Here is a 19,222-nt window from a genome sequence, read left to right as displayed (position 1 = left end):
CTTGTTAACTCTTATAGCTCTTGTTAACTAACATGTTGTTACAGATTAAGCCTTGTGAGTTAATATTTGAGATTGATTGCCTTCTACTTAACATCCCATCCAATGTGGTGTGCTACTCCTGGTATATCAGTGTTGCAGAGTAGGAGATGTCATGAGGCCATGAAAGTGGCCGTGCACTCCAGGGATTCTAAATTTTTGATGGAGTTAAATTTTTAACTGGATGGTGACTTTGGATTCAGAAAGCATCTGTACAGCTCACTGGTCTGTTTCAAGATTTATTTGTGAGTCTCAGGATCATGGCTGGTTAATGAGCTTATTTGATGCTAGAGGCAGTTCATGGGCATGACTGACAGGCTTCCAGAAGAACAGGGGAATGGATGGGAGATGGTCACTTCTTCTTGACTCCACAGGAGTCTGGAGATTTCGGTCAAAAAATAACTGACTTTTTCTTTTCTTTTTTTTTTTTTTTTTTAAATATCGATAACATATATTTAATATATAAGTTAAATTTAACACATTGGAATATACAACATTATTAATCAAATTTGATCTATATTAGCAATATGAGTATACTTTTATTATATGAATATATAATACAAAATCAGTTCATAAAATTCTCTTTTGAATAAATGAAGAATGTCAGTGCTGACACATTAAACATTATATTCAGGGGTGATAACCAAAAGCCTTCAGCATAGCTACATCTTTCCTTGCTCGCGTGGGTATGTTCACAGGGGGATGACACCTCTTCTTCATAAATATTAAAATGATTAAATCGTTATTGCGGTATGTAAATGTGCTTCTTGTGTGTTTCTGATGTTTCTTAAAGTCAAGTCTTTTGTAATTTATCCCTCAATGTTCACCAGAAGCCCTTAGTAGTGTCAACTGCATCTTTTTTTTTTTAATTAATAGTTTATTTTTAATTAGTGAGTCAACGTGAGGGTACAGTTACAGATTTATACATTTTTGTGCTCATGTTTCTCCCTTACAAAGTTTGATAACCCATCCCTTCACCAGTGCCCATTCTCCACCACCAGTAAACCCAACATCCCACCCCCCCTTCCCAGTCCCGTCTCCCCCCACCCCACCCTGCCACTATGGCAGGGAATTCCCTTTTGTTCTCTCTCTCTGGTTAGGTGTTGTGGTTTGCAATAAAGGTGTTGAGTGGCCATTGCGTTCAGTCTCTAGTCTATATTTGGCCCGCATCATCTTTCCCCCACATGACCAACAACCACATTTTACTTGCTGTTCCCTTCTCTGAGTTGCCCAGAATGAGAGAACAGCCTCCAAGCCATGGTGACAACCTCCTGGTACTTATTTCTACTATTCTTGGGTGTTCGTCTTATAATCTATTATTCTATATTCCACAGATGAGTGCAATCTTTCTATGTCTGTCTCTCTCTTTCTGACTCATTTCACTTAGCATGATACTTTCCATGTAGATCCACTTATATGCAAACGTCATGACCTCATTTTTTCTGACAGCTGCATAGTATTCCATTGTATATATGTACCAGAGTTTCTTCAACCAGTCATCTGTTCTAGGGCACTCGGGTTTTTTCCAGATTCTGCCTATTGTAAACAGTGCTGCGGTGAACATATAAGTGCATATGTCACTTCGACTATACTTTTTGGCTTTTCTGGGATATATTCCCAGCAGTGGTATTGCTGGGTCAAATGGGAGCTCAACCTCAAGTGTTTTGAGAGTCGTCCATACTGTTTTCCAAAAGGGCTGAACTAGCCGGCATTCCCACCAGCAGTGTAGAAGGGTCCCTTTCTCCCCACATCCTCTCCAACAGCGGTTGCTTTTGTTCTTTTGGATGTGTGCTAGCCTCTGTGGTGTGAGGTGGTATCTCATGGTTGTTTTGATCTGCATCTCTCTGATGATTAGTGATGTAGAGCACTTTTTCATGTGTCTTTTGGCCATTCGTATCTCTTCCTTGGTAAAGTTTCTGTTCATTTCTTCGCCCCATTTTTTGATGGGGTTGGATGTTTTCTTCTTGTAGAGTTCAACCAGTGCTTTATATACCCTTGATATCAACCCCTTATCTGATGGGTATTGTGTAAATATCCTTTCCCATTCTGTGGATAGTCTTTGTATTCTGGTCACTGTATCTCTTGCGGTGCAGAAGCTTTTTAGTTTAATGTAGTCCCATTTGTTGATCTCTGTTTTTACTAGATTGCTTAGTTCCGTGTCATCTTTGAAGATACCTTTATCTTCAATATCCTGGAGGGTTTTGCCTACCTTGTCTTCAATGTACCTTATGGTTTGTGGTCTGATGTTGAGGTCTTTAATCCATTTTGATCTGACTTTTGTGCATGGTGACAGATCGAGTTCTAAGCCCATTTTTTTGCATGTGGTTGTCCAGTTGTGCCAGCACCATTTGTTAAAGAGACTTTCATTGCTCCACTTCACATCTCTTGCACCTTTATCAAAGATTAGATGATCATACATTTGAGGTTGTGTGTGGGGATATTCCACCCTGTTCCATTGGTCTGCAGTTCTGCTTTTGTTCCAGTACCATGCTGTTTTAATTGTTACCGCTTTGTAGTAGAGTTTAAGGTTGGGAAGGGTGATGCCTCCCATCATCTTTTTCCCAAGAATTGTTTTAGCTATCCGTGGGCGTTTATTGTTCCATATAAATTTCGGGATTGCTTGCTCCGCTTCTTTGAAGAATGCCATGGGTATCCCCATAGGGATCGCGTTAAATCTGTATAATGCTTTGGGGAGTATTGCCATTTTGACAATGTTTATTCTCCCTATCCATGAGCAGGGGATATTTTTCCATTTCCTCATGTCCTCTTTTATTTCATGAAGTAGCGTTTTATAGTTTTCTTTGTAGAGGTCCTTTACTTCTTTAGTTAAGCTGATTCCAAGGTATTTGATTTTCTGGGGCACAATTGTGAATGGGATTGCTTTTTTCATGTCCCTTTCCTCTGTCTCATTGTTTGCATATAGGAAGGCCATGGATTTTTGGGTATTGATTTTATAGCCTGCGACTTTACTGTATAGGTCAATTGTTTCTAAGAGTTTCTTACTAGAGCTTTTAGGTTTCTCTAGGTATAGTATCATATCGTCTGCGAATAGTGAGAGCTTGATTTCTTCCTTTCCAATCTGAATCCCCTTAATATCTTTTTCTTGCCTGATGGCTATTGCTAATACTTCCAGTACTATATTAAAGAGAAGTGGTGAGAGTGGACATCCTTGTCTTGTCCCCGATCTCAGAGGAAAAGCCCTTAGTTTTTCTCCATTGATGATAATGCTCGCCATAGGTTCATGGTAGATGGCTTTGACTATCTTGAGAAAAGTTCCTCCAAAACCCATTTTGGTGAGAGTTTTTATCATGAATGGGTGTTGGATCTTGTCAAATGCTTTTTCTGCATCTATGGATATGATCATATGGTTTTTATCTTTACTTTTGTTGATGTGATGGATTATGTTGATTGATTTCCGAATGTTAAACCAACCTTGCATCCCTGGGATGAATCCCACTTGGTCATGGTGTATGATCTTTTTGATGAGTTGTTGGATTCTATTTGCTAGTATTTTGTTGAGAATCTTCGCATCGGTATTCATCAAGGATATTGGTCTATAGTTTTCTTTGTTAGTGGTGTCTTTGTTTGCTTTTGGTATTAGGGAGATATGTGCCTCATAGAAACTGTTCGGCAGGGTTCCTGTCTTTTCGATTTCCTGGAAAAGCTTAAGGAGAACTGGCAACAAGTCTTCTTTGAATGTTTGGAAGAATTCGCCAGTGAATCCGTCTGGACCTGGGCTTTTGTTTTTGGGGAGACTTTTGATTACCGTTTCGATTTCCTTGATATTTATGGGCCTATTCAGGTATTTCACGTCTTCTTGGCTCAGTCTTGGGAGGTTGTAGGAGTCAAGGAATTCATCCATTTCTTTTAGGTTCTCTTGTTTTGTGGCATACAGACTTTCAAAGTAGTCTCTGATGATCCTTTGAATCTCCTTGGTTTCTGTTGTGATGTCCCCCTTTTCATTTCTGATTCGGTTTATTAGGGTTTTCTCTCTTTCTTTCTTTGTGAGTCTTGCTAGCGGTTTATCAATCTTATTTATTTTCTCGAAGAACCAGCTCTTTGTTTCATTGATCTTATGGATTGTTTTTCGGGTTTCCATATCGTTAATTTCTGCTCTAAGTTTTATTATTTCTTTCCTTCGATCTGGTTTGGGTTCCTTTTGCTGGTCCTCTTCTAAGATCTTGAGCTGCGAAGTCAAACTATCTATATAGGCCCTTTCTTCCTTTCTGAGGAAGGCTTGCAGAGCTATAAATTTTCCCCTTAACACAGCTTTAGCTGCGTCCCATAGGTTCTGGTAGCTTGTGTCTTCATTCTCATTTGTTTCGAGGTATCTCTTAATTTCTTTATTGATTTCCTCCGTGACCCACTCATTGTTCAATAGTGAGTTGTTTAATTTCCAAGTGTTTGATTTGGTTCTCCGAGTCTGTGCATGATTAACTTCCATCTTCAGTGCATCATGGTCTGAAAAGATAGTTGATACAATTTCTATCTTTCCAATTCTATTAAGGTATAACTTGTGGCCCAGAACATGGTCTATTTTGGAAAATGTTCCGTGTGCACTGGAAAAGAATGTGTATTCTTTCTTTTGGGGGTATATAGCCCTGTATAGGTCTATTAGCCCTGTCTCCTCCATTTCTTCCTTCAGGGCCTTCGTTTCCTTGCTGAGTGTTGTTCTTGTCGATCTATCCAGAGGTGATAAGGCAGTGTTGAAATCTCCAACTACTATCGTGGTGCTAGTTATGTCCTCCTTAAATTCTGTTAGGAGTTCTTTTAAGTATTTCGCTGGTCGTTCATTAGGTGCGTATACATTTAGGAGTGTGATTTCTTCCTGTTGCACATATCCCTTGATGAATATAAAATGACCTTTGCTGTCCCTTCTGATCTTTTTCAGCCTGAAATCAATGCTATCGGATACTAGTATGGCCACCCCTGCTTTTTTTTTGAGGGGGCTGTTTGCTTGCAGGATTGTTTTCCATCCTTTGATTTTTAGTCTGTGTTTGTTCCAGCTATTCAGATGTGTTTCTTGTAGGCAGCAGAAGGTTGGGTTTAGTTTCCGAATCCATTTTGCCACTCTATGCCTCTTGATTGGTGCATTTAGCCCGTTAACATTAAGAGAGATTATTGTCATTGGATTTTGTGCCATTTTTTTGTAGGGTTTGTTGTTCTTATAGGTCTTTTTCCTTGTCTTATAGTAGCCCTTTGAGTCCTTCTTTTAAATTTGGTCTTGAGTCTATGAAGTTCCGGAGCTGTTGCTTGTCCATGAAATAATGTATGGTTCCTTCAAGTTTAACTGAGAGTTTAGCCGGGTAGAGTATTCTTGGTGAGGCATTCATTTCATGAAGTTTTTTCACTATATCCCACCATTGTCTTCGGGCTTGGAGGGTTTCTTCTGATAGGTCTGCTGTGAATCTAAGGGGTGCGCCTTTGTATATGATCTCCTTCTTTGATCTTGCTGCTTGCAGTATTGTGTCTCTATCCACGGCATCCATCATTGTGACTATGATATGCCTTGGGGATTTTCTATTTGGGTCCCTTTTAGCTGGCACCCTTCGGACTCCTTGTATCTGGATGTCCACATTCTCTAGCTCTGGGAATTTTTTAGCAATGATGTCTTTAATGGTGTTTTTTTCATTGGGATTGGTTCCGTGTGGTTCCGGCACTCCCATGATTCTTATGTTGTTTCTCCTGAGGTCGTCCCCTAGGACTCTAACTCGCTCTAGAGCCATTTTGAGGTCTTTTTCCATTATTTGCTGTTGTCTATATGCTTTGTGCAGCTCATCTTCAAGTTCACTGATTCTGTCTTCGGCTGTAGTCATTCTACTATTGAGGGCTCCTACGGAGATTTTCATTTCATCTACTGATTCTTTTAGTTGTGTGACTTCTGTTTGTAGCTTTGAAATTTCTGCTCTCATTTCTTCCTGGATTATCTTGGTGGAGCGTTCCAACGCGGCATCCATATCCTCCCTTAATTTATTGGATGTTCGTTCCATAGTTGTGTTGAGTTCATGAATCATCCTCACAATTTCCTCTCTGAATTCTCTATCTGAGAGGAGGGTGTATTTCTGGGAGGTCGCTGCTGAGGTTAGTGAGATATTTTCTTGGCTCTCTCCTAGTGGTGGGGATTTTCTCAGTTTCTTCATGTTGTTATGGGCTTTACTATCTGGAGCTCTCATTAACTTGGGAGGAACCTCGACTAAAGATTTTTGGTTATGCTCTTTTGACAAAGTACTTTTCCGTGCAAGTTGATGTGTTCATTGACAGTTTTTGTGAAGTTAGGATAGGCTAGGTTAGTTGAGTATCAACATATAGTAACTAAGATGATGAGGGAGTTCTTCGGAGAAATGAGTTCAATCAATTGTAGCCAAAGGACAATGCGTGGAATGGTAAGAAAAATATCTGCGGCCGCGTTAGCGGCCGCTGCTCTGGAAACAGGCCACGCCCACTTTTAAGGCCACGCCCCCAAATGACAGGACACGCCCCTAACCTTTTCGGACACGGGAGGGCGGGATCAGGCGCGGTGGGCGAATGACTGGGACCTGCCCGGAGGGGAGGGGGTGCTCCGAGCTGTCCCGCTACCGCGGGCGGGCACGGGACGCAGGGGGCGCTTTTCCAGGTGGCACAGGGTCTCCAAGGGGGAAGAGCCAATATACCTGTCGGACACGGGAGGGCGGGATCAGGCGCGGTGGGCGAATGACTGGGACCTGCGCGGCGGGGAGGGGGTGCTCCGAGCTGTCCCGCTGCCGCGGGCGGGCACGGGACCATAACTGACTTTTTCAACAGAGTTATTCATGCATGAGAATTGCCCTTGCCTGTGGAGTCCAGCTGTGAGCGTGGCTGCGGTTGAGTTCTGTAGGATTTTGGCTGCCAGGGCTTTGCTAGGGTGGGTGAAGGAACTCACTGCCCCCCGCTGCAGTGCCCTGGATCTGAAATTCAGCCTGGCACAGACTTTGGAGGCATCTCTGCAGTTTGCTGGTCTCTTTCAAGATTTATTTATAAGTCTCTGGATCATGGCTGGTTAATGAACTTATTTGGTGCCTGAGACAGTTCATAGGCATGATTCCTAGGCTCCCAGAAGAACAAGTGATGGGGTAACAGAAGAAAATTAAGAAAAGCAGGAAAAAGGAACAGTGGGAACTGATAAAATATGCATAAATAGAATACATTTATTTTCCTTCTCCACTTGAGTCACTTAACAGTTGAAAAAAACATGATAAAATTGCAATATAGTCTCAATAAGTTGTAATGTTTTAAATGGATCATGTAAGCGGCAGAAAGAATGATGACATATCTTCACTTTATTCAAAACAGTGAAATATGATGTGTACAGAGTGTGAATTAGTTGTATCTATTTAATACAATATCCAGAACACTGAAAATATTTAAAGATATGCGCAGGGGTTCCCAAGCTGCCTACTCACCCATTTCAGTAAAAAAAAAATCACTCAGTGATGCCATAAATATCACTTTTCTGTAAGACAACAGAGTCCTAGCATTACATCAGAAGATATTACTGTCCTGCTGGATCATCCAGCACCCCCAGGTGGGAGTATTTTACCTATTTGGGAATCACTGCTAAGTAATACCCTAGTAATAATTCAAAGTTATATCCAAAAATGCTTTAAGAAAACCACAGCAAGTTGGAAAAAATCAGAGTGGATAAACAGAATGCAAGAAATATGATATATAAATCATTATTAAAGTAATGATTATAAATAACCCAAGTAGGGGCTGGAACGATAGCACAGCGGTTGGGCGTTCGCCTTTAATGCGGCCGACCCGAGTTCGATTCTTCCGCCCCTCTCGGAGAGCCCGGCAAGCTACCGAGAGTATCGAGCCCTCAAGGCAGAGCCTGGCAAGCTACCCATGCATATTGGATATGCCAAAAAAAGTAACAATAACTCTCTCAATGAGAGATGTTACCGGTGCCCGCTCGAACAAAAATAACCCAAGTACATATCTCTATAGTCAACTCCACTTCACTCCTCTTAGTTCCTCAATCTATAATTCCGATCAGCCACTAAACTGTGCTCCATTTCTATACTAGAGTTTTTTCCAAAATATTATTTAAATGAAACCAAACAGCATGCAAAAATATATAGCCCCATAAGAGCCTTTTGATATCTGTGAGGTTTTTAGTGATAATGTATTTCATACCTGATATCGCTAATTTTGTGTTAGAGCTCTCTTTTCCTTTTGTCGGCCCTTTAAAGGCTTTGTGATTATATAAAAGTTTTTTTTTAATAACCAATTTTTGAATCCATTGGCCTTTTCCTTTTTTGTTGTTTTTGTTTGGACTGGAGCGATAGTACAGCGGGTAGGGCATTTGCCTTGCATGTGACTGACCCAGGTTCGATTTCTCCATCCCTCTTGGAGAGCCTGGCAAGCTACCGAAAGTATCCCGCGTGCACGGTAGAGCCTGGCAAGCTACCCGTGGCGTGTTCCCTATGCCTAAAACAGTAACAACAAGTTTCACAATGGAGACGTTACTGGTGCCCACTCGAGCAAATCAATTATCAACGGGACAACAGTGCAGTGCTATTTGTTTGTTTGGCTATTGGGCCACTCCTAGTGGTTCTGTGCTCAGTGATCAATTCTGTTGGTACTAAGGGAACCATTTACAGTTCAGGGGAATTGAACCTGGGTCAATTGTGTGCAAGGAAAACACCATAATCACAATACTATCTCACTTACCTGGAGATTTGTGAGGTAAAAGACTGAATACTTGAGGGTGGTGGATTGTCTGCTATTTTGTCTTTATCAGTGTTAATATCTGAGTTGAAATACTATACAATATGCTATATATACTATACAAGATATACATGACATTACCATTGGGGAAAATTGGGTGTAGTGTGTAAGGACCTCTTTGTATTATTATTTCTTTTAATAGCATATGGATGTACAATTATCTCAAATAGAAACTTCACAAAAATGCTAGACAAAAAACTGATCCTAAAGAAAAAGTTATGGAATGCCAGAACACAATTCTTTACTTATAAATGTAGTATTTTGTGTCTAACAGCAGGATAAATAGAAGGGAAATTTTTGCAATCTAATTATGCTATTAATGCTAACAAAAGCCTGGTTATCCACTTACCTGTGGATAAAAATGTGACCACATTTTTCAACTACATTTAGATGTTTTTCTTCCTTATTCTTGTATGCTCAAAACAAAAGTTCTTTAAGCATTCGATATAGTATTAAAATCTCTAGAAAGACAGTAAAATAGAAGCATAATTAAATATTTTTCAAAGCACTATAGTTAAGTAGGTTTAAAATTCTTGTATACAAGATTCTAACATTGTGAGATTGAGGAAGAAGAAGTAAATCATGTGACTATTTTTAGCATACTAAACTTCAAATTATTTCATATACTTTGTGAAATTTGTTGGAGTAAGTGATAAGCAATAACTTTTTATCTGTCAAGCAAGAATTTATGAATACTCAAGCCAAATTTTAACCATCTTCATTTTTATGATGCTTGTCATCTCTGAATTCACATTTCCTGTACTTCTTTGTTCTTATTCATCCTCCTCTATCCTGCCCAAACTTCCAGATCAATATGCTTCTCAATTTTAAGGATGACAAAAATGAATGTCCATGTCCTGAAGAAATTCGAGACCAGCTCTTGGAATTTCATGAAGATTTGATGGCTCATTGCGGTAGGATCTTTTTGACTTACATAACTAATATTTCAAACCACATATATATAGTACCATGGTACTGATTTATGTGAATAGTTTCACAAATATGCATGATGCCAGTAAGGAATTGATATAGGGTCAGTTATTATGGTAAATTGGTTAACAAATGCTATGAGGGAAACCTGAGGGGCAGAAAGGTTAGAGAAGCAGCAAAATTGAGACAAGCATGACCCACGTATTATTTTTTCCTTTTCTTCTTTCTTTTAGTGTCAGGGAGTGGGAAGGGGGACTAGGGACATGTAACAAGAGCATTGGCAGAGATATGTCCTGTTGATTTAGTCTAAAGACATTTTTTTCCCAAACAGTTCAACTGTTTGCAGAAACACTTTTTTGGCCCAGCATAGAAAATTTAGGAGTAGCTTGTGAATTTAATTAATATCTAGGGAAATCTTTAATAAGTAACATTTTAGCAGTCCAAATATCTGAAAAGATAGAAATTTCTCTCCATTAATTTTAAACTTTTACACTGGAATTTATTGGCTGTTTTGCATGTATGGTCCTTTCTCTTTTTATGATACAGTGTGACTAAGCTTATATTCCAGTTTATGTTCTTAAATATCTCTTTAAGAAAAAGAGATATTTCTTTAATGACATATATAGTACCACTGATGTTATTATTTTAGTAAAGAGTAAAGCTTCACCTTCGATAGTAAGTTATGACTAAGAGCCACCCTTTAAATGTCTACTGAAAAGTTATACTTCACACACATATATACATACATATATTTTGAATTTTGTAGAATCCATACATAAACATATGTTTACATATGGGTTCCCTAAAATCCAGAATAGTTACTTTAGAAATAAAACATTTCATTTAAACCAATTCTCCTGAGAACAGATGTCTGGTTAAAGAAACTCTGGTACATCTACACAATGGAATACTGTTAGCAGGGATGAAGTCATATTTGCATATAAGTGGATCGACATGGAGAGTATTATGTTAAGTGAAATGAGTCAGAAATAGAGGGACAGACATAGAATGACTGCATTTATTTGTGGAATATAAAGTAACATAATGGGAGATTAACACCCAAGGGTAGTAGCAGTAAGGACCAGGAGGATTCCTCCACAGCTTGGAAGCCGGCCACACATGGTGGGAGAAAAGGCAGCTGAGATAGAGAAGAGACCACCAAGCAAAAGACACTTGGAGGTCTTGCTCGGGATGGGAGATGCATGGTGAAAGTAGACTATAGACCTAACATGATGGCCACTTCTTACCTGCATTGCAAACCACAACACCCAAAAGGAGAGCGAGAACAAAAGGGGATGCACCTGCCACAGAGGCGAGGAGTGGGAGCTGAGGTGGGAGTGTTGGGAGGGATACTGGGAATATTAGTGGGGGAGAATGGGTACTGGTGGAGAGATGGTACTCTTGACTAGTGTATGACTGAAATGTAATCATGAAAGTGTATAAGTCTATAATTGTATCTCATGGTGTTTCTTTAAAATTAAATAAATAAATAATTTTTTAAAAACAGTTGTTACTTAAAATAAACCAATTCTCTCTCTCTTTCAACTGCTAAAATATTGCTAACATTTCTGGAGGTTATTTAGTAGGATAAAAGTTATGGAAGTTCAGGCAGGGTAGAAAGGGTAGAACGATAGTTTTATACAGAGAGTGCCCACATATAGTATTATATGTGTCGAATGTAGAGTCTATATGATCAAGTAGTAGAATTGATCATGACTCCAACATCAAGATTTGGCTCTATTGCCCTGGGTTTTTGTAGCCCTGAGTCCAAGGGAAAAGGGGAAAAGAGAAAGGAACAAAAGAGGCCTAGGAATGAGTCTTCCATAGGAAATTTAGTAGGTGAGAATTGCTTTATTCATTGCCAAATGTTTTAGACATGGAAACTTTAAACCAACATTTCTTAACTTGGGGTCATATGTTTCCTTGGGGGCTTCCAGGATATTCTAGTGGGATCACATATAAAAATGGCTGACATAGGTGCTGGAGCGATAGCACAGCGGGTAAGGCGTTTGCTTTGCACGCGGCCGACCCAGGTCCGATTCCCAGCATCCCATATGGTCCTCTGAGCACTGTCAGGGGTAATTTCTGAGTGCAGAGCCAGGAGTAAGCCCTGTGCATCGCCGGGTGTGACCCAAAAAGAAAAAAAAATGACTGAGATAGGGAATGATAGCACAAAACTAGGGTATGATAGTAAGATAGTAGGATAAGGGACCATAGGAAGGAAACAAGGTTAAAAGGGGGCCATGATTGAAAAAAGAAACTATGTTAAATAATTGATGGAAAATTTTAGGAGAAAGCCTGAGGGACTGAGCAATAACACAATGACCCGGGTTCGATTCCTCTGTCCCTCTCGGAGAGCCTGGCAAGCTACCGTAATATCCTGCCTGCACATCAGAGCCTAGCAAGCTACCCATGGTGTATTCCATATGCCAAAAACAGTACAAAGTCTCACAATGGAGACGTTCCTGGTGCCCGCTCGAGCAAATTGATGAACAACAGGACGGCAGTGCTACAGTGCAGTGCTACAGGGCTGTATGTTTAAAACACACACACCCACACACACACACCATATACACATATGCATATTTATTTATTTGTTTATTTATCTTCTTTTCTACTAGGGATTGAGCTGGATGAAGATGGGTCTCTGGATGGAAACAGTGATTTAACAATTAGAGGACGCCTGCTGTCCCTGGTAGAAAAGGTGACATACCTGAAGAAGAAACAAGCTGAAAAGCCAGTTGAGAGTGACTCCCAGAAGTCCTGTAAGCAGTGTGAAAGGGCACTGACAGAGTGACTCAGCTGCTGGCACTGATTCATCCTTTGAACTAGTAACACACTAGATTAACCAGTGAGAACTCTGTGTGCAACTTCCAAGAATCAGATTCTTAACTAGATGTCTCTAGCTGCAGTAGTAGACAGCAGAACAGATTGAGAGAGAGCATTAGAAGGGTGGATGGACTCCCAACAGAACTGCAACTTTAGGTATTTGAAGTCTATCAAGAGAAAGTATTAAGGGAGGAATGTAGCCTTTGCTTTCTAAATATGATGTTATTTTTTTCCAGATTTTTTTTTTTTTGCATCCAGTGCAAACCTTTCTCTAAATGACTATTATCTGTATCTATGTTTTGGTTCTGAAGTATTTGCTAAAGTGGTACACATTCCTGCTTTATCTCTACCCTCCTTAGCTAAAGAGTAATGACTGATATTTGAAACCAAGATTAGAACAGCCTCAGACATGACACTCATCCAGAAAGGGTTCCTAGTAGACCTGTATTCTTATCACCTCTCTTTGAAACCCCAATTGTAAGATGCAACACTGACTTATTAGCAACTTTTACTGAAAAGAAAAATAAATTCATAAACTCATATTTTTTTATTTTTTCCAATAAGTTACTAAATTTATTTTTTAATATTTATTCATTTATTTCGTTTTGGGGGGTCACAGATAATGGAGTTTTGGGCTACATCTGGCTGTGCTTAGGGGATCATCAAATCTATGTCTCATGCATGCCAAACACGTGCTCATTCCATTGGTTAAGCTCTCTGACCCACTCAATTTTTTCTTTATTATCACTACCAAATTTAGGTCAGCTACAGTAATATCCTGCCTGCACATCAGAGCCTAGCAAGCTACCCGTGGTGTATTCCATATGCCAAAAACAGGACAAAGTCTTAAACATCAGAAATCATTTTCTTATGATTTTTGTTAGCATCAAGCTAATGATTTTGACCTATTAAAATGACAGCATGGTTTTGAAATATGTGGAAGTATATTGACATCTTATCTGCATTTTGTATCTGCTTAAAACTGGCAGTCATTTTCTTTTCTCTTAATGTATAGATAAAATAGCTTCTTCAACCTGTGTTTTCATAAGAATTAAATACTTTGCTAGGTAGTCATTGGTCACATCAGTTCTACTTAGCTTCATCAATTTTGGTATTTATTTTTAAAGGTTTGAAAGTTTATCACTTTCATGTGTACTACCATTGCATATTACATTTCTAGCAATTCATATATAGGAAATACTTTTTCACTTCAATATAGTTTCACATTAAAATCCTTTTGAAGGTTTCGTCAGTGACAATTCAGGATCCACAATTAATATAAAGTATAATTATCTCAGGTCACCATTGTAAATAACTCAAATTAGGAAACAATTTAATAAATACTTGTTTAAGAGTAAGGATATATGATGTTAGAGATGCATAAAGAACAAAGAAAATAAAAATCACAATTCATATTGTAGTGGTTTTGAAAAACTTGGTTTTAATTTTTATAAATTAAAATAATTCAATTATAATAGTGGATTCTAAAGGAAATTTTGTGTTTTTATGCATGCTCACGGCTTATTCTGTTGACATTTATAAAATGTTTACATAACCTTTATTATCTTCAAATAGTAGTTCTAGGCTTTTCAACTCTGGTAGCAAATACTTATGGTAAATTAGGACCTAAGATATGCAGTTGAAATACCCAGCTGATTTTGTTCCTTATTATTTCTCCTCTTTTGAAATATCTATAATGATTTTACAGCTACTCTACAACAGTTGATATCAGACACGATGGTCCGATGGGCTCAAGAGTCTGTCATTGAAGACCCTGAGTTGGTGAGGGCCATGTTTATGTTGCTCCATCGACAGTATGATGGCATCGGGGGTCTGGTTCGGGCTCTGCCGAAGACCTACACTATAAATGGTGTTTCAGTGGAAGATACCATCAACCTGCTGGCGTCTCTTGGTCAAATCCGTTCTTTGTTAAGTGTGAGAATGGGCAAAGAAGAAGAGAAACTTATGATTCGTGGATTAGGGTAAATCATTCCATTATTACAACCATTGTCTTTTTAATTTATTCAAATAGTTTATATTCCAGTAATAATACGGCAGTTTTGTTAATATTTACGGGTATAAGATTATAGACCTATTGATTATCTATGACGGCAAGCAAGATTTTCCATTTAAATACTTTGAGATTATTTGAATTAAGAAGAGAATTTACCCAGTGATGACAAATGTGGCTCCAGAGTGAAGGTTTTCTTGCATAATGTACTGCCATCCAAAGTGACAGAACGGGCTAAATTACTTTTGTAATTTGCTTTTGTATGAAATAAATTATTCCATTCTCATGGTGTGGCCCCAAAGTCACTTTTCTGAGTATACTCTCAACAACTTTCATTATTTGAATGAAAAATAAATGACATTAAAAGTGAAAAAATAAGGGGCTGGAGCAATAGCACAGCCAGTAGGGCATTTGCCTTGCACGTGGCCGACCCAGGTTCGATTCCCAGCATCCCATATGGTCCCCTGAGCACCACCAGGGGTGATTCCTGAGTGCAGAGCCAGGAGTAACCTCTGTGCATTGCCGGGTGTGACCCAAAAAAGCAAGAAAAAAAAGTGAAAAATAAAACTGAAAAATGTAGGAAATTACATACAATTATATCCTCTTGATATAGTCATACTGCTAAAAGAAGGATATGGAAAAAAAGGATAGATAAGATACACAGAGAATTCAAATTCAAACAGCAGGTTTCCATTTTCTGCAGAGTACATGTCATTTTCTTGGTATAGCTCTGACAAGAAAACATTTTATATAAAAAAATCCCACCCTTAGTTTGACTGATGTTAAAGTTTTAAAAAGCAAAGCTGTAGGGTTAGAGAGATAGTATAGTGGGTAGTACTCAATCCCTGACACTCCATGAGGTCTCCAATCCCTGCCAGGAGAGATCCCTGAGCACAGAGCCAGGAGTAAATTCTGAGTATACACCTGAGTTGCAAACTAAAAAAAACAACAATGAAATAAATAAAAGGCAAAGTTATTTATAATGACTCTTGAACAGATATTAGGAAAATACCAACATTCTATAATAGTATTGTGCAATGCAGTAATAATAATACGAATCATTTTGGTTGTCATCTGATGTTGGTTTAATTAATGTTTGCTTCAATTAGTTATATTACTTTTACTGAACTTTATGTGTATTAACTTATTATGGAAATATATATCTCTTAAAAGCCTTTGTATTTAAGATAGAGTTCAAATGGTAGAGTGCATTTCTTGCTTGAGCATTCCTGGGTTCTGTCTCTGACGCTGTGTGCCCGCCCATCCCCAACACCACTAGATGTGATCCTAGAAACCTACTGAACACCCCTTTAAGTAGCCTCTCAACAATAGCAAAATAATAAGAACAAATAAAGACATTTTGTTAGAAATAACTGAGAAGAAATGATATTTTAATTTTACATACAAATATATTTAGTATTATCAACACTGGGGCTGGAGCGATAGCACAGCGGTTGGGCATTCGCCTTTCACACTGCCGACCTGTGTTCGATTCCTCCACCCCTCTCGGAGAGCCCGGCAAGCTACTGAGTATCGGCAGAGCCTCGAAATCTTCCCGTGCATATTGGATATGCCAAAAACAGTAACAATAAGTCTCTCAGTGAGAGACGTTACTGGTGCCCGCAACGGGATGACGGATTTGACGGATTATCAACACTATGAAAACATTTATCAAGAATTTATATAGATATTTTTATGCATTTTATGTAAGCTAATGTTTGCATGTAGAGAACATTGTAATTAAAGCAAATATACAACTTATATACTATTTTTGGTAGTTTATTAATATTTCAAAATTAAACTTATGCTTATTAACTTTTTCTTTACTATGATATTTTTCATACATGGTAGGGATGATTTCAGAGAGCTAGTAATGCTTCATATATATTTTAATTTAAATATTGCTTTAAACTCTTTGCTTTCCCCTTATGCATATCCTCTCTTTTCTAGGGATATCATGAATAACAAAGTATTTTACCAGCACCCTAATCTCATGAGGGCTCTTGGTATGCATGAGACAGTGATGGAGGTCATGGTGAATGTTTTGGGAGGTGGAGAGTCCAAGGTAAGGAATAACCTTTCATTCTTGGGACTCCATATAGTACCACTTCTGGGAACACATGCATTGTATATTCTTACTGATAATTTCTTAAATCCTCTTAGGACTATTTTGTTTTTAATTTTTGATTTTACAAACACCTTTTGAGGGCCTGAGAGATAACTCAGCCAGCTGAGCATGTGTTCTGAATGCAGGAACCTTGGGTTTGATTCTCAGCTCCATGTGATCCCTTAAGCACCACCAGGAGTAACCCTGGCACACAGATTGGGTGTATAAATATGGGTCAAAAATAAAGAATATTGATTGTGAAAAAACAAATACGACCTTACAAATTGAGAGTTGGATTTCCTGCTATTTCCCTGATAGTATTAGCAACTTCTGTCATGTACTGTATACTTAATATCTCATTATCTTCACTTGATGCATATTTATGTCTTAAGAGTTAATGCCTTAGGAGTGATTAATTTTTTAATTATAAGTATTCATTCACATTTAAAATAAACATGTTCTGACCTAGTCATGCCCGTGATTCCAGGTAATAATAGTTCCACTAAATTCCTAATTCAGACCACGATTTGAGATTGATGCTAGTAGTATTTTTGTGAGATTAAGTAAACCTCAAAGGAATTAAATTTGCACCAAAATTATATGGCATAAACCAAATCAAATTTTATAAACTACACATATTTTAATGACTTCCGAGTTGCAGAGTATATTTAAATAGTTTTGAAATTTCAAGATGCATTTTCATATTATAGCAAAAAGGCCATATTCCTCATGTTCAGTTACTGCCTAGAAAGACATAAATATTTTATAAAAATATATTAGGAGGGATGTAAAGAAAATGCAAACATGAAAGTTCATAAGTTTGTAACTGTACCTCACAGTGATTCATTAATAAAAATTTTAAAAATATGTATATTACTTAGAAAGAACTGCATGAATCATGTGCAGTGTAATAATGCATGATCAAGAGAATGTGTTTAATGGAACTGAGTAGGTAGATTGCCTGCTGAAGCAAATACAACCCATAAGTCATGTGCCAATCAGAAAAGTTTCAAATTCTTGAAATCTTCATAGTGAACAGATGTGATAGTAATAATATAGGGCTGGAGCGATAGCATAGTGGTGGCCGACCCGTGTTCAATTCCTCCGCCCCTCTTGGAGAGCCCGGCAAACTACTGAGCGTATCGAGCCCGAGAGGCAGAGCCTGGCAAGCTACCCGTGCATATTGGATATGCCAAAACAGTAACAATAAGTCTCTCAATGAGAGACGTTACTGGTGCCCACTCGAACAAATCAATCAGCAACGGGATGATAGTGATGACAGTGATGACAGTAATAATATATATAATAAAACATTGTTATGTGGTCTCAAGTATTAAAGTGGAATTAAAAAAATTGTATAAGCTCTCGTTTAGTTATACCTCCTAACCTAATATATATGAACTTATCCATCTTCAATGTTTTAATAATTTAAAATTTATCACCATGATTACAGAGTTACAGTTATTCATTATTAAGTTTCAGCAATGTTCCAACAACAATTCCTTCACCAGTGTCCAGTTCCCTCCACTAATGTCCCTTCATCTTTTTTTTTTTTTTTAAAAAAATGCACTGCATATCTCCATGTCTGAAGGATGGGATGAGATAAAATCTGGGCATTTGAAAGTCTTTTATATCTCTGATTTGGCAGTCTTGGACACACAATTAACAAGGTGATAGGAACCTAATCTTCTGCACTCAATTTTGTAATCCTTTGCTTTCATAAATAACTGAATATTCTTTATGCAGGAAATCACTTTTCCTAAGATGGTGGCCAACTGTTGTCGTTTTCTCTGTTACTTCTGTCGTATAAGTAGGCAGAATCAAAAAGCTATGTTTGATCATCTCAGTTATTTATTGGAAAACAGCAGTGTTGGTCTAGGTAAGTAGATGTGTGAATCTTTAATTTTTAAGATAAAATGACTATTTATATGGAAAATAAACTTTTAAATAGATTAATATCTATGTTAATGTGATCTGTATCACATTTAGCAATTAAATTGTATTTGAAACTTGGTTTTAATAAAAATTGCTAGTTGCAGGATAATCCATGTATCATTTTATCTCTTTTTGAATTAATAGCCTCACCAGCAATGAGGGGTTCTACACCACTTGATGTGGCAGCTGCGTCAGTGATGGATAATAATGAATTGGCCTTAGCTTTGCGAGAACCAGATCTAGAAAAGGTAGGCAATGTTCCTGCCAGTGTTTTTGTGACTTAAATTTCTTTATGATTATTTGTCAAGATAATTTGAAACTATTATAATATAGTTGTATTTATGTGATATCCTCAAAAGGAACTCTAAATGTTACCTATGTTATATGTAACCTTATAATAAGTTATAAAGAACCACAAATTTGACATAAGGTGTTTCCCCTAAAACATGCATTTTTCTCTGAAGAGGGAATCAACTTATTTCATATGCATTCATGTTTATCTTCTCTTTTCACAGTACCCATTGTTACTTATACTTTAATCAAACATTTTAATTACATAAAATATTTTAGAATTGTTTTTATATATTTTATAGCATAAAGGAGTCTATTTATACCAGCAGAAACTG

The 19,222-nt window shown here is 37.9% G+C and overlaps 1 protein-coding gene across 1 annotated transcript in view; it reads left to right on the top strand.

Moving 5' to 3' along the window:
* RYR2 (ryanodine receptor 2) overlaps positions 1-19,222 on the top strand; it is a 762,156-nt gene that overhangs the window by 532,948 nt on the left and 209,986 nt on the right. Inside the window, exons 38-43 of the mRNA XM_055147039.1 lie at positions 9,593-9,698; positions 12,336-12,479; positions 14,252-14,525; positions 16,505-16,619; positions 18,408-18,540; positions 18,741-18,844. Coding sequence (XP_055003014.1) covers positions 9,593-9,698; positions 12,336-12,479; positions 14,252-14,525; positions 16,505-16,619; positions 18,408-18,540; positions 18,741-18,844 — 876 coding nt within the window. The remainder of the gene's footprint in view (positions 1-9,592; positions 9,699-12,335; positions 12,480-14,251; positions 14,526-16,504; positions 16,620-18,407; positions 18,541-18,740; positions 18,845-19,222) is intronic.

Source organism: Sorex araneus, chromosome 9, assembly GCF_027595985.1.
Source record: "Sorex araneus isolate mSorAra2 chromosome 9, mSorAra2.pri, whole genome shotgun sequence".
In the NCBI taxonomy this organism is placed as follows: Eukaryota; Metazoa; Chordata; class Mammalia; order Eulipotyphla; family Soricidae; genus Sorex; species Sorex araneus.
The sequence above is the reverse complement of the archived record's forward strand: the minus strand, read 5'-3'. Positions and strand labels throughout refer to the sequence as shown.